This window comes from Dipodomys spectabilis, unplaced genomic scaffold, assembly GCF_019054845.1.
Source record: "Dipodomys spectabilis isolate Male_0828 unplaced genomic scaffold, ASM1905484v1 ptg000288l, whole genome shotgun sequence".
Lineage (NCBI taxonomy): Eukaryota > Metazoa > Chordata > Mammalia > Rodentia > Heteromyidae > Dipodomys > Dipodomys spectabilis.
Genome location: NW_024870965.1, coordinates 7,976,860 through 7,991,151, shown reverse-complemented (window position 1 = coordinate 7,991,151; position 14,292 = coordinate 7,976,860). Strand labels below are relative to the sequence as shown.

Genomic DNA, 14,292 nt, shown 5'->3' with positions numbered 1-14,292 from the left:
TATTACCTGGTTGTTGCTGTTGTATTTCAGATAGGAGATGGCACCCTTGCCCAGGGCAGGTCCTGACCTGCAATCCTCCTACCAGATCAGTTAAGTCAGTCTAATTGTTTGTGGTGCTGGGGAAGAAGCCGAGGCTGGTACCTGCCAGGCAAGTGCTCTACAACTAAGCTGAGGAGCCTAGAAGAGGCAGTGCTTCCAACTGTGTACGCTGTGTCCATCATCCACACGGGTTAGGAAAGGCGGCCTGAGTCGGTCAGGGACGAGCAGAGCTGGGATTGCTGAGCCCCTGCAGCAGCTGCGCCTGAACCGGGGATCAGTGACCAGGGCAGGGTTGGCGGGTGTCCTGCGGGAGTCCGGGGGACCTGGAGGTGGGCCCGGATCTGACCCTGCAGCGCGGATCCTTCCCAGGGGACCCTGTGCGCTTCCAGGACCGGGCAGAGTGGATGAAACCAACCGAATTGGGGCCACCGTGCGCCGGAGCGAAGGCTGACCACGCACCCCGGCACCGGGAGCGCACGGGAGCGAGCGAGGGCGCGGGGCCGCGGCAGAGGCTCGGGACACAATCAGTGCCCGGGGAAGCTCGTGCAGTGAGCCCATCAAAGCCCGGGTGAGCACTGCCATCAGCTCGGGCCTCGGCACTGGGAGTTGCGGCTCCAAGGCCGGCAGAACACCCCAGCTGCGGCTCTCTCAAGGGCTGGGATGAACCTCACACCAGTCCCAGGGACCAAAGAGCACTGGAAATGTCCAAACTGAAACACAATTTGGCACTGAAGAACTAATAAGTTTGTTTTGTTCTGTTTGTGCTGGTCCTGGGGCTTGAACTCAGGGCCTGGAGGCTGTCTGGGAACTTTTTTGTTCAAGGTTGATCCATCACATGAGCCATAGCTCCACTTGATTGTTTTGTTGAATTGGCAGTTAACTGGAAGAGAAATGTCTCAGAGCCAGGTGCCCGCCCATGGCTCAAGCATGTAATCCAACTCAAGGAGGCTGAGATCTGAGGACTGGGGTTCAAAGACAGCCCGGGTAGGAAACTCTGCGAGACTCTTCTCCAATGACCACTCTCGTTGAGCTGAAGAGCTCAGGGACAGTGCCCAGGCCCAGAGTTAAAGCCCCAGAACCAACAAAAAAATTCAGAAGTGAAAAAAAAAATGCAAAGTGTAGCTGTGGTTCAAGTGGTAGAGCAAGAGTCTTGAATAAAAAAAGGCTCAGGGACAGCACCCAGGCCCTGAGTTAACGCCTGAAGCCCTAGAAACAGAAAAAGGGAGAAAGAAAGAAAGGCAAAGGGATTATGAGTAAACCTGATAGATTGGGCACAGGGTAAGTTCCTAAATGTGATAACCACAGACAAAATCACAACAGTGCAACATTTAAGACACTAAAATGTATGTACAAAACCTCCTATAAGGAAAACACCAGGCCCCAAGAGGGTTTCACACACTGATTCCACGTATGCAGTAACGAAGGGGAGAAGCTGCTTTCAGTATCCTGGGGACCTCTGGCCACAAGAAGCCCAACCCTGAGACCGACTGCATACTGCATACGGCTGCCCCCCACCCCTTCTCATTTCCTCTTTCCCCTGCCAGGCTTGGCAAATAAGGCGGGGTCAATCTGCTCCGGAGCCAGCCCCCTGACGGAGAAGAGCCTGGCTGCCCGCTCCTGCAGGGCACCCCCACACTTCAGCCCCCGCAAGGTCAGCTCCCACTTGAGCCTTTCCAACCCCAGCTGCTCCAGCTCCGACGAACTGCCAAAAGCCAACAAGTCCAGCGCTCCTTGCCCAGGAACCTAGGGGCGAGAGGGAAACAAGTCAGCACAGGCGCTGTCCTTTCAAGGAGCGGCCAGGGCGTCAGCCACACCTCCGGAACTGTCCACACACTCACTCACAGTTGATAAAAATCTAAACTATTTTCTTCCTGTTAGTTGTAAGGCTTAAACTCCGGGCCTGGGCACTGTCCCTGAGCTGTTTTGCTCAAAGCTAGCACTCTTCCACTTCGAGCCTCAGCGTCACTTCACTTTCTGGCTATTAGTTGTAGCTAAGAGTCTTACAACTGGGGCTGGGAAGGTGGCTCAGTGGTAGAGCGCTTGCCTTGCATTCATGAGGCCCTGGGTTCAATTCCTCAGCACCACATAAGCAGAAAAAGCTGGAAGTGGTGCTGTGGCTCAAGTGGTAGAGCACTAGCCTTGAGCTGAAGAGCTGAGGGACAGTGCCCAGGCCTAGAGTTCAGGCCCCATGACTGGCAAAAAAAAAAAAAAAGAGTCTTACAACTTTTCAGCCTGGGCTGGCCTTGAACCTTGATCCATAGATATCAGTCTCCTGAGTAGCTAGGATTACAGGCCTGAGCCACTGGTGCCAGGCAAAAGCTAAACTTTTATCTAAGCATTTAGAAACAAAACACTTGCAACAGTGGTAGAGCCTGGGAATTCTTGAGCAGATTCTACCAAAGGCAAATAGCTTTACAGGCTTTCAGATAAACTGAAATACTCGTTCTGCCTGCAGCTGGGAGGAGAGGGCACACAGCAGGGGGTTACAGCCTCCTCTCACAGCAACTGTTGCTGCAATATTAAAGAGTTACCTTTCAGCTGATCCTTTTTCTTTTCTTCATTTTATTCTGTTAAGCTATCAAGACAGGAGTCAATTTTGGGTTATAGGTATGGCCAGATTCTAAAACAATACTCTTCTGTCTTTGGAGATTTATATTTGGCTGTTATAAATAGCCATTACAATACCAAGAACAAATTTCCAAAGCTAACAATGAAAATAAAACCAGCTTTTATTTTACTGTCTTTATTCCTTTTCTCAAAACTTCAGTCAGAATAGGTACCTACTGTAACAAGCAACATAAAAATCACACCCGAGCACTGGTGGCTCACGCCTGTAATCCTAGCTACTCAGGAGGCTGAGTGAGATCTGAGGATCAGGGTTCAAAGCCAGCCCAGGCAGGCAACTCCATGAGACTCTTATCTCCAATAAAGCACTAGAAAACCGGAAGTGGCACTGTGGCTCAAGCAGTAGAGCGCTCGCCTTGAGCTGAAGAGTGCAGGGACAGCGCCCAAGCCCCGAGTTCAAGCCTCATAACCAACCAAAAAAAAAAAAAAAAAAATCACTTGTCTAGTTGGGCACCAGTGGCTCACACCTTTAATCCTAGCTACTCAGGAGGCTGAGATCTAAGGATCAAGGTTCAAAGCCAGACCAGGCAGGAAACTCCAATTAACCACCAAAAAGCCAAAAGTGGAGCCTGTGGCCCAAGAGATAGAGCACTAACCTGGACCAAAAAAGCTCAGGGACAGCACCCAGACTCTGAGTTCAAGCCCCAAGCCCAGGGGGAAAAAAAAATCATGTCTAAGATGATAAATGTGGGCTATATATGCGCTTTTCATTATCTATTGGGGATATCAGAGGGGTCCTATTAAACTAATAACAGACTTTGTGTCCATTAAAACAAACCAAGGAGCTCGGGTTTCTAAAAAGCAATCATCAGCTCACATGGTAAGCAGATTTTGAAGTCATAACATAGAAGACAGTAAATAATCATCTAGTTCTAAGCGCTTGTACAATGAAAATAATATATTTTTTATATTGGTAGGGCTTGAACTCTGGGCCTGGGCGCTGCCCCTCAGCTCTTCAGCTCAAGGCCAGCACTCTACCACTTGAGCCACAGCGCCACTTCTGGTTTTCTGGTGGTTAACTGGAGATAAGAGTCTCACAGAGGGGCTGGGAAGGTGGCTCAGTGGTAGAGTGCTTGCCTTGCATGCATGAGGCCCTGGGTTCAATTCCTCAGCACCACATAAGCAAAAAGAAAAAAGCCGGAAGTGGCGCTGTGGCTCATATGGTAGAGCGCTAGCCTTGAGCTGAAGAGCTGAGGGACAGCGCCCAGGCCCAGAGTTCAGGCCCCACAACCGGACCCAAAAAAAAAAAAAAAAGAGTCTCACAGAGGAGAGGCTGGGAAGGTGGCTCAGTGGTAGAACGCTTGCCTTGCATGCATGAGGCCCTGGGTTCAATTCCTCAGCACCACATAAGCAGAAAAAGCTGGAAGTGGTGCTGTGGCTCAAATGGTAGAGTGCTATCCTTGAGCTGAAGAGCTGAGGGACAGCGTCCAGGCCCAGATTTCAGGCCCCATGACCAGCAAAAAAAAAAAAAAAAAAAAGTCTCACAGACTTTCTTGCCCCAGCTGGTTTTGAGCCGGGAGCCTTAGATCTCAGCCTCCTGAGTAGCAAGGATGACAGGTGTGAGCCGCTAGCACCCAGCAAGAATAATTATTTTTAAAGAGAGAATGTAAGACTTGAAATGAAAAAGAAATGGGCCCTTCTTTCCTACAGGAAAGATCTTCAAATCCAACTCATAATTACATGTGTGTGTGTGTGTTTGTGCCAGTCCTGGGGTTTGAAGTCAGAGCCTGGGAACTGTCCCTGGGCTTTTCATTCAAGCTTAGCTCTCCCACCTTCAACCTTAATTGGAGTTTCCTGCTCACGTTGAACCATGATTCTCAGATCTCAGTCTCCTGAGTAGCTAGGATTACAGGTACGAGCCACCAGCTCACAGCCTTCAAAACTGAATTAGGAAAATGCGATTATCAATGTGACGAGGAATGTGAGCACATCTCATTCGTTTTAGTGTCACCTGCCACACCATAATATAGCCTTACTACTGTATGTACTAAATAAAAGCATTGCAGCTGGGCACAGGTGGCTTACGCCTGTAATCCTAGCTACTCAGGAGGCTGAGATCTGAGGATCTCGGTTCAAAGCCAGCTGGGCAAGGAAAGTCCGTGAGACTCTTATCTCCAATAAACCACTAGAAAACCGGAAGTGGCGCTGTGGCTCAAGCAGTAGAGCGCTTGTCTTGAGCTGAAGAGCTGAGGGACAGCGCCCAGGCCCAGAGTTCAAGCCCCATGACCGACCAAAAAAAAAAAAAGAATAAAAGCATTGCAATGTATCCTTGATTTTAGATGCAAAAAATGTGAAAAAACGGGCAGGGTCTGGTGGCATACACCTGTAATTCCAGTCGTCAGGAGGCTGAGACTGGAAACTCCTCAATTCCAGGGTCTGGTGGCATACGCCTGTAAATCCAGCCATCAGGAGGCTGAGACTGGAAGCTCCTCAACTCCAGGTTATGTAGTAAGCCTGTCTCAATCCTCACCCCAGCCCCCTGCAGAGATATAAGCTCAAAATCCATGCAATGTGGCAACAAGGACACCCCCTAGTGGCAGAACACTATAAACTCAAGTGGGAACTAGCAACTGGTGGGGAAAAACACATTCTCCCTCTCCAATTTTGGTGACACCAGATTTGAACTCAGGGCTTCACACTTGCTTGACCTGTTCCGTTAGCTGGTGCTCTACCATCTGAGCCATGCCTCTTGCCCAGCTTTTTACTGATTTTGGAGATGGGAGTCTCAAAAGGTTTTTCAGCCCAGGCTGGCTTCAAATAAGCCACCAGTGACTACCAGCACATCTGCAATTTAATGACTTATTGTGGAGTTGACACAGTACTCACTGCGTGACCTGACGGGCGCCGCTCCGGTTTGGCACCGGGGGTGTCTTCTCCAGGCTCAACCAGGGCAGCCCTGCCTCTACCGGTGACTCCTGCTGCCTCCTGGCCCTCCGTCAGCCTGGCGGCGGCTGTGTCTTCAGCAGGCTCTTGACTCTCTGTCTCCTTTCTCCCCTGGATCCTCTCTGCTTCTCCTCCCGCCTCCTCCCCGCGGCCCTCTTCAGCGGGAGCCTCCCCGGCTTCGGCAACGCCCGCCCCGGGGTCAGTCAGCTGGCCTTCGGGTTTTGCTGGGGCCGCAGCGCCTGCACTGGCTGCCCCCACACTCTGAGAGCAGCAGGGGGACTCGGCTGTCATCACAGCACTGCCACGACCGCTTTCTGGAGCAGAGCAGCTCAGTCCTGTAGCAGCCGGCACTGTCTCACTGTCCTCATCTGAGGACACTTCCTCAGTCTCCAGGTTCTCCATGCCCAACCTGCCAGAAGCAACAGAAAAGCACCACACAGATTGTTTACCTCGACTCACAACAGGGCACCTGCTTGTCCAGGAAATGGACTCACAGGCTCAGGCTATGACGCAGAGAGCAGGTGAACTGCAGAGGCACCAAGAGCCACAGCCTTAATGGGTGGGGGCCGAGCCTTCCCAAGATCCCACAGGACGCATCTACCCACCACTCACCCACCACCACTCACCCACCACCACTCACCCACCACTCACCCACCACCACTCACCCACCACCACTCACCACCACTCACCCACCACCACCCACCCACCCACCACTCACCCACCCACCACTCACCCACCACCACTCACCCACCACCACTCACCCACCCACCACTCACCCACCCACCACTCACCCACCACTCACCCACCACTCACCCACCCACCACTCACCCACCCACCACTCACCCACCCACCACTCACCCACCACCACTCACCCACCCACCACTCACCCACCACCACTCACCCACCACCACTCACCACCACTCACCCACCACTCACCCACCCACCCACCACTCACCCACCACCACTCACCCACCCACCACTCACCCACCCTCCACTCACCCACCACTCACCCACCACCACTCACCCACCCACCACTCACCCACCACTCACCCACCACTCACCCACCCACCACTCACCCACCACCACTCACCCACCACTCACCCACCACTCACCCACCCACCACCCACCCACCTTCCTCCACCCACCCACCACCCACCCACCCACCACTCACCCTCCACTCACCCACCCACCACTCACCCACCCACCTTCCTCCACCCACCCACCACCCACCCACCCACCACTCACCCTCCACTCACCCACCCACCACTCACCCACCACCACTCACCCACCCACCACTCACCCACCACTCACCCACCCACCACTCACCACCACTCACCCACCCACCACTCACCCACCCACCACTCACCCACCCACCACTCACCCACCCACCACTCACCCACCCACCACTCACCCACCCACCACTCACCCACCCACCACTCACCCACCCACCTTCCTCCACCCACTGTGGTGATCCCATGCAATCACGATGCATCTCCTATGGTAACAAATGCTGAGCGAAATTCAAGAGGGAAAGACTAAGCCACAGGAGTGAGTATCTCACTGGTGGCCAGCAGCTGCCAGTCTGGAGTGCGGGAAAGAAAGTTCCCAGCCAACACCAGGAACTACTGCCCCATGAAGATGCTGTGAATCTAGACTGGGGGTAATCAATCAAAAACAACACATTTTACTGTACACAAATGACACCTGGGTAAGTACAGGCAATGCCAGTACCTTTCTCTCAGGAAAATTTAATTTGCCTTTAGAAGTACATAGGTCTCCACTGGACTTAAGAACTGAAGTTACAGGACCTACAGCCATTACCTGGCATCCCCAGAGGGGAGGACAACAAGGAAATAAGATGCATCAGCATGCACCTTTTCTAAAAGGTAGCCCAAGGGAGGAGAGATGGCCTAGAGAGGGCCCAGAGCTACCAGCAGGGAGTTATGTGTCAGGGCTGGGAAGGCGGCTCAGTGGTAAAGTGCTTACTTCCCATGCATGAGGCCCTGGGTTCAATTCCTCAGCACCACATAAGCAGAAAAAAGCCGGAGGTGGTGCTGTGGCTCAAGTGGTAGAGCGCAGGGACAGCATCCAGGCCCAGAGTTCAGCCTCATGACGAGAGAGAGAGAGAGAGAGAGAGAGAGAGAGAGAGAGAGAGAGAGGAGAGAGGAGAGAGAGAGGAGAGAGAGAGAGAGGAGAGAGAGAGAGGAGAGAGAGAGAGAGAGAGAGAGAGAGAGAGAGAGAGAGAGAGAGAGAGAGAGAGGGGGGCTGACCCTGTTCTCATCCACAGGGCAGAAGCTGGGGTGAAGTCTAACCAAGTGACCAAAAACTTCAGGGCTGAGGATGCCAACCCAGAGAAAACACAAGCACCTGGGACACACAGCTAGACTTTCTCCAGGAATTCCTGAAGAGTTAACACCACATGTAATGAAATGTGATGCCATTTTTGTGATGTTCTACTACAAGAAAAAGTGCCCTTCAACTGCTAATGACATCAGAGGAGAAACCATAATAAGAGTTTTCCCATGTGACGATCATTCCATCCCCAAAAGAGCCTGTGCAGACAGCGTGGAGGGAGCTGCACCGTGCAGGCTTTGAAGGTGGCCGGGGTAAAAACGGAAGGCACCCACCACAAGCACTTCCTTTTCCTTGCATGGGGTCCAGGGTCTGTGTCTGATCTTCGGGGCCGTATCCTGGGCTCACCAATCTCAGCAGATACCAATTTGCTGGAGGCGGCCTGCATACCTAGTCAGAAATTCAACCAGGGTTTCTCCTGTTAGGGCTGAGTTTACAGAAATTAAATATCCAGGCACTAAAAAGTGCTGCAATCAGAAGTCTGTCTTCAAACTTTTTCTTTTCTGCCACTCTTTGGACTTGAACTCAGGGTCTGGGCACTGTCCCTGAGCTTCTTTTGCTCAAGGCTAGCACTCTACCACTTGAGCTGTGGCTCCACTTCTGGCTTTTTTGCTTATGTGGTGCTGAGGAATCAAACCCAAGGCTTCGTGCATGCAAGCACTCTACCACTGAGCCACCTTCCCAACCCTTCAAACTTTTTTCTGTGCTGGTCCTGGGGCTTGAACTCAGGGCTTTTGTGTGCGCCCACTGCTAGTACTCTACCATGTGAGCCATAGCACCACTTCCAACTTTGTGACTTAATTGGAGATACGAGTCTCATAGACTTCCCCGATGGGGCTGGTTTCAGATCTCAGCCTCCTGGGTAGCAAGGACACAGGCGTGAGCCACCGGCACCAGCACCGGGACTCCTAGGGAGCTTCTGAGGCTTGCCTCAGGTTATCCAGGGAACGGCTGAGGAGGGGACACCCTCACCCTTGAGGACCGAGTCCTCCAGACGCTCAGCCATCTCGTGGCACTGCCGCTGGTAGTCCGGGCTGGCGAGGCAGGGCGTGGGCTCTGCCAGCCGCCGCTGCAGCCGCTCCAGGCGCCGCTGCTCCTTCTCAGCCTCCCGCTCCGCCTGCTGTTTCACCCACTCAGCCATGCTGGGAAGGAGAAATAACCCGGTGCATGTGTAAGTTGCACACTCACAGTTATGGATCACACAGCCTCTCAATCAACGACACTGCACGTACAACAGGACCCTGGCAGTGATGGAGCTGAAAACTCCCGACTGCCGACATCGAAGCACAAGGCATGTTTGCCTGTTGGCTGACAGTGCAAACAAACCTCTTGGGCTGGCTGCGGGCCACACAATTACATACTCTGCACAGCACCGATCATACGTGACTATGACTCGTTCGCGTACGTGCTGTAACTTCTGCAGAGATGAGAGCACGTCAAGAGCCTCGGGCAGGCTAGGAAGAGCTCTACTACTGAGCCACACCGCCAGTTACTCTGTTGTTATTTTGTTTGGTTTTTTTTGGGTCCAGTCATGGGGCCTGAACTCTGGGCCTGGGCGCTGTCCCTCAGCTCTTCAGCTCAAGGCTAGCGCTCTACCACTTGAGCCACAGCACCACTTCCAGCTTTTTTCTTTTTTCTTATGTGGTGCTGAGGAATCGAACCCAGGGCCTCAGGCATGCAAGGCAAGCGCTCTACCACTGAGCCACCTTCCCAGCCCCTACTCTATTGTTATTTTGGACTGTACTCCAAGTTTGGAGTCTGGAGCTGTGGCTCACTCCTGTGATCCTGGAAATTCAAGGAGGCTAAGATCTGAAACCAGCCCAGGCAAACAAAGACACTTATCTCCTACTAACCAGCAAAAAAGCCAGAAGTGGAGGAGTGGTTCAACGGTGGAATGCTAGCCTTGAACAAAAATCCAAGTGAAAGCGAGACACCGGTGGCTCACGCCTGTCATCCTAGCTCCTCAGGAGGCTGAGATCTGAGGATCACGGTTCAAAGCCAGCCCAGGCAGGAAAGTCTGTGAGACTTTTTTTTTTTTCTTTCTGCTAGTCATGGGACCTGAACTCTGGGCCTGGGCACTGTCCCTCAGCTCTTCAGCTCAAGGCTAGTGCTCTGCCACTTGACCCACAGTGCCACTTCTGGCTTTTTTCTTTTTGCTTATGTGGTGCTGAGGAATCGAACCCAGGGCCTCAGGCATGCAAGGCAAGCGCTCTACCACTGAGCCACCTTCCCAGCCCCCCCATGAGACTCTTATCTCCAATAAACCACTCGAAAACCAGAAGTGGTGCTGTGGCTCAAGCGACAGAGTGCTCGCCTTCAGCTGAAGAGCTGAGGGACAGCGCCCAAGCCCAGAGTTCAAGCCCCATGACCGACCTCCCCCCCCCAAAAAAACACAAAGTTTTACATATATAAACACCAACTGGCTATGAATGATGGTGTTCTAAGGAGAGCAGTTCTAAAGTGTAACTCCTCTGAACAACTAATGAACTGTTTAACAAAATGAATGCCAGGAAGCAGAAACCTGTCTGGGGAAACATATCCGGCAAGGAAGGGCCACAGGAATGGAGGGCCAGCAAACGCAGTTATTATATTCAACATGCAATACGTAAAAAATGAACTACTAAACCTGAAGGTAGGGATTGGAAGAGGAAATATGGAAGGAGTGACACTGACCGAGTATTGTACTCATAACCTGACTGGTGGGACTGTATCCTCTTTGTATGATTACTTAACGTGGTCTTACGCTTTCTCATGATTGACATCTCGTAGTCTCCTCCCACTGAGATCCCGGCAAGCTTCTCGATTGGTTGTCTTCTCGATCTGAGCACCAAGAGCACGTAGCATAGACCCAAAACCTAAGGCAAAGCAAGTAGGAAAAACAGGTTAAAATGTGTTCCGAGTTGCACATTAGCCAAATCTGTGAAGCTAAGACTGACAGGGTCCCTACATAGTTTTCAAATTTTTCACACAGATGGACATCAAGGTGCTAACCTAGGCAGCAGGCAAGAAGTTGGTAACCTAACTGAACTTCACTTCTCTATCCTTCACTTCCTAGCTCTGAACGCTGTTCAGTACAACTGGGGCACTGAAGAACGTGGCCAATGCCAAAGAGCCTAAGACTCTTCAAGAATCAGGGTGAGGGCTGGGAAGGTGGCTCAGTGGTAGAGTGCTTGCCTTGCATGCATGAGGCCCAGGGTTCGATTCCTCAGCACCACGTGAGCAGAAAAAGCTGGAAGTGAAGCTGTGACTCAAGTGGTAGAGCGCTCGCCTTGAGCTGAAGAGCTGAGGGACAGCGCCCAGGCCCAGCGTTCAGGCCCCATGACCAAAAAACAAAAAACAACAACAAAAATCACTGAGCAAGACGGTAGATCTGTAATCCCAGTTATGGTGGGATTATGGTGGGAAGCATAAACAGAAGGATCACAGTCCAGAAAGCAAAAAAATCAGTGTGAAAGACTGGAAGTGTGATTCAGAGTCTAGGTAGAGCACATGCCTAGTAAATGGAAAGCCTGGAGTTCAAACTCTAGTTCCACACAACACATCCAAAAGAAAGACAGACACATCCTGCTAAAGACTAGAGACGTGCTGACGAAGCAGTCATCCTTTGCTTACCTCCTTTTCCCCCACAAAGTCTGGGCTCCAGCGTGTACACAGCTCCATGCTGCACTGTGTCTCCAGTCCCAACAAGGGCTCCATTGCATCTCACAAAGAAGCAGTCCTCAGGAACACCCTGGGGACAAAGGTGTATGTTTGCCACATAATACAAGTTTCCCACAGGAAGAGATCTGGCTTTTATCTAATCATTATGCCATTTTTTTTGTTTTTTGTTTTTGTCGGTTGTGGGGCCTGAACTTTGGGCCTGAGCGCTGTCCCTCAGCTCGTCAGCTCAAGGCTAGCGCTCTACCACTTGAGCCACAGCGCCACTTCCGGCTTTTTCTGCTTATGTGGTGCTGAGGAATCAAACCCAGGGCCTCATGCATGCAAGGCAAACGCTCTACCACATTCCCAGCTCCATTATTATGCCAGTTCTAAACAGACTAATGTTCCATTCAACACATGTTGAGCTGAAAATGGAAACTAGGAAGTTATATCATATGATACACTAGGTACAATTCAGTCTAATCTCACCTAGTCATGATACTGTATAACTTTTTGCCCTTATTAGTGAAAATAAAAATGGTTCTTTTCCTTGTCTCTACTATATCACCTGGGCCATGCTATGAGACTGACTATTCAATGCTCAAATCCACCAGCTCTGAAGGTCTCATTTCCGCTGATTTTTGGTTTTACTATTTCCTTTTTAAAAATATTTTAGAGCCCAGCGCCGATGGCTCACAACTGTCATCCTGGCTACTCAGGAGGCTGAGATCTGAGGATCGTGGTTCAAAGCCAGCCAGGGCAGGAACATCTGTGAGACTCTCATGTCCAATAAACCACTCAGAAAACCAGAAGTGGCGCTGTGGCTCAAGTGGTAGAGTGCTGGCTTTGAACTGAAGAGCTGAGGGACAGCGCCCAGGCCCAGAGGTCAGGCCCCCTGACCGACAAAAAAAAAAAAAGTTTCAGATTTAAATGTGTTAGGCTCACAAATAACAAGCGGGAGGGGGGGGGGAACATGTGTTAGGAAAAGAAGCCGTGGTGGACCAGGTGCCCGCGTCAGAGTTGGGCAGACGCGTGAGTGCTTAGGTCGCGACCCCGGCCAGCGCCTCGCGGAGGGGGCGCGGGTGGAGCAGCCGCAGTGCGGTTCCCTGAGCATCATTTCCAAGGAGGCAAGGCGGGGACAGCGCCGCACAGCGGAGCCCGGGCCTCGGCGGCCAGCGAGGCGGGCGCCGGGAGCCGGGCCGCCCGCGGGTCCGGAGCGGGACCCCACAGCGCGTCCGCGGACGCGGAAGGAGCGCGAGCGGCCGGACGCGAACTGGTTTTCCCGAGGTGGGGCGGCGCGACGGCATCCACAGCAGGGGTCTGCGTGAGGCCGCGCGCGGGCCCGGGCCCGCCGCCCTCACCCCGCCCCCGGGCCCACCGCCCGCCCCCGACCCCGCCCCCGACCCATCGCCCACCGCCCGCCCCCGCCCCCACCCCCGCCCCCACCCCGACCCCCGGCCCGACCCCGACCCCCAGCCCGACCCCGACCCCCAGCCCGACCCCCGGCCCATCGCCCGCTCCCGACCCCCGCGCCCACCGCCCGCCCCCCGACCCCCGGCCCGACCCCGGGCCCTCCCCCGACCCCCGGCCCGCCCCCGCCCCCGCGCCCGGCCCCGACTCCGGGCCCACCGCCCGCCCCCGACCCCTGGCCCGACCCCGGGCCCGCCCCCGACCCCCGGCCCGACCCCGCGCCGACCCCACCCCGGCCCCGACCCTGGGCCCACCGCCGACCCCCGCCCCGACCCCGTGCCCACCGCCCGCCCCCGACCCCCGGCCCGACCCCGGGCCCGCCCCCGACCCCCGGCCCGACCCCGCGCCGACCCCACCCCGGCCCCGACCCTGGGCCCACCGCCGACCCCTGCCCCGACCCCGTGCCCACCGCCGACCCCCGCCCCGACCCCCGTGCCCACCGCCCGCCCCCGACCCCCGGCCCGACCCCGGGCCCGCCCCCGACCCCCGGCCCGCCCCCGCCCCCGCGCCCGGCCCCGACTCCGGGCCCACCGCCGACCCCCGCCCCGACCCCGGGCCCACCGCCGACCCCCGGCCCCCAGCCCGACCCCGACCCCGGGCCCGACTCCGGGCCCACCGCCGACCCCCGCCCCGACCCCGTGCCCACCGCCTCACCTGCTCCCGGCAGTGCCTGTGGATGAGGTCGAGCACGCAGCAGCGAGCCGAGGCCCACCGCGACGCCCTGCGCCCGAAGCCGGGGCCGTGAACCCAGGCCTGAACCGGAGCCTCCGCCATGGCGCCCGCCGCGAACCACAGCGCGTCTTGGTGACGCAGCCGCGCCTTCCGGCCCCGCCCCGGAAGTCTCGTGTCCGGAGCCCGCGGGGGCGGGGCCACGGCGGGGCGGGGCCACGGCGGGGCGGGGCCACGGCGGGGCGGGGCCACGGCGGGGCGGGGCCACGGCGGGGGCGGGGCAGGATGACCCCCGGGGCCTCTGACCCGAGGTGGGGGAAGGGAGGGGGCGGGACGAGGCGTTGCTAGGGCCGTTGCCAGGGCGGCCGGGACTGGAGACCAACGGCGGGCGCGGCGCGGGCCGCGGGTCTGGCCGGGCGAGATAGTCCGCGTCCTGCGGCCCCGGCGGGCCCTGCCCCTCCCTCCCGCCGCGCCGGGGACGCCCGCCGCCCCCGCCCCCCCCCCCCCCCGCCGCCGCTTCCTCTCCCCGCCCCCCCCGCCGCCGCCCCCGCCCCCCCCGCCGCCGCTTCCTCTCCCCGCCCCCCCCGCCGCCGCCCCCGCCCCCCCCGCCGCCGC

The 14,292-nt window shown here is 55.6% G+C and overlaps 1 protein-coding gene across 1 annotated transcript; it reads right to left on the bottom strand.

The window, feature by feature from the left end:
- Positions 1–1,361: 1,361 nt before the first annotated feature.
- Sde2 (SDE2 telomere maintenance homolog) lies at positions 1,362–13,821 on the bottom strand. The gene is made up of 7 exons (XM_042701277.1): positions 13,663–13,821; positions 11,512–11,629; positions 10,643–10,754; positions 8,872–9,041; positions 8,175–8,289; positions 5,491–5,956; positions 1,362–1,782 (listed from the first exon to the last, which is right to left on the bottom strand). The coding sequence occupies exons 1-7, from the start codon at positions 13,780–13,782 to the stop codon at positions 1,561–1,563; spliced, it is 1,323 nt and encodes a 440-aa protein (XP_042557211.1). The 5' UTR covers positions 13,783–13,821; the 3' UTR covers positions 1,362–1,560.
- Positions 13,822–14,292: the final 471 nt, after the last annotated feature.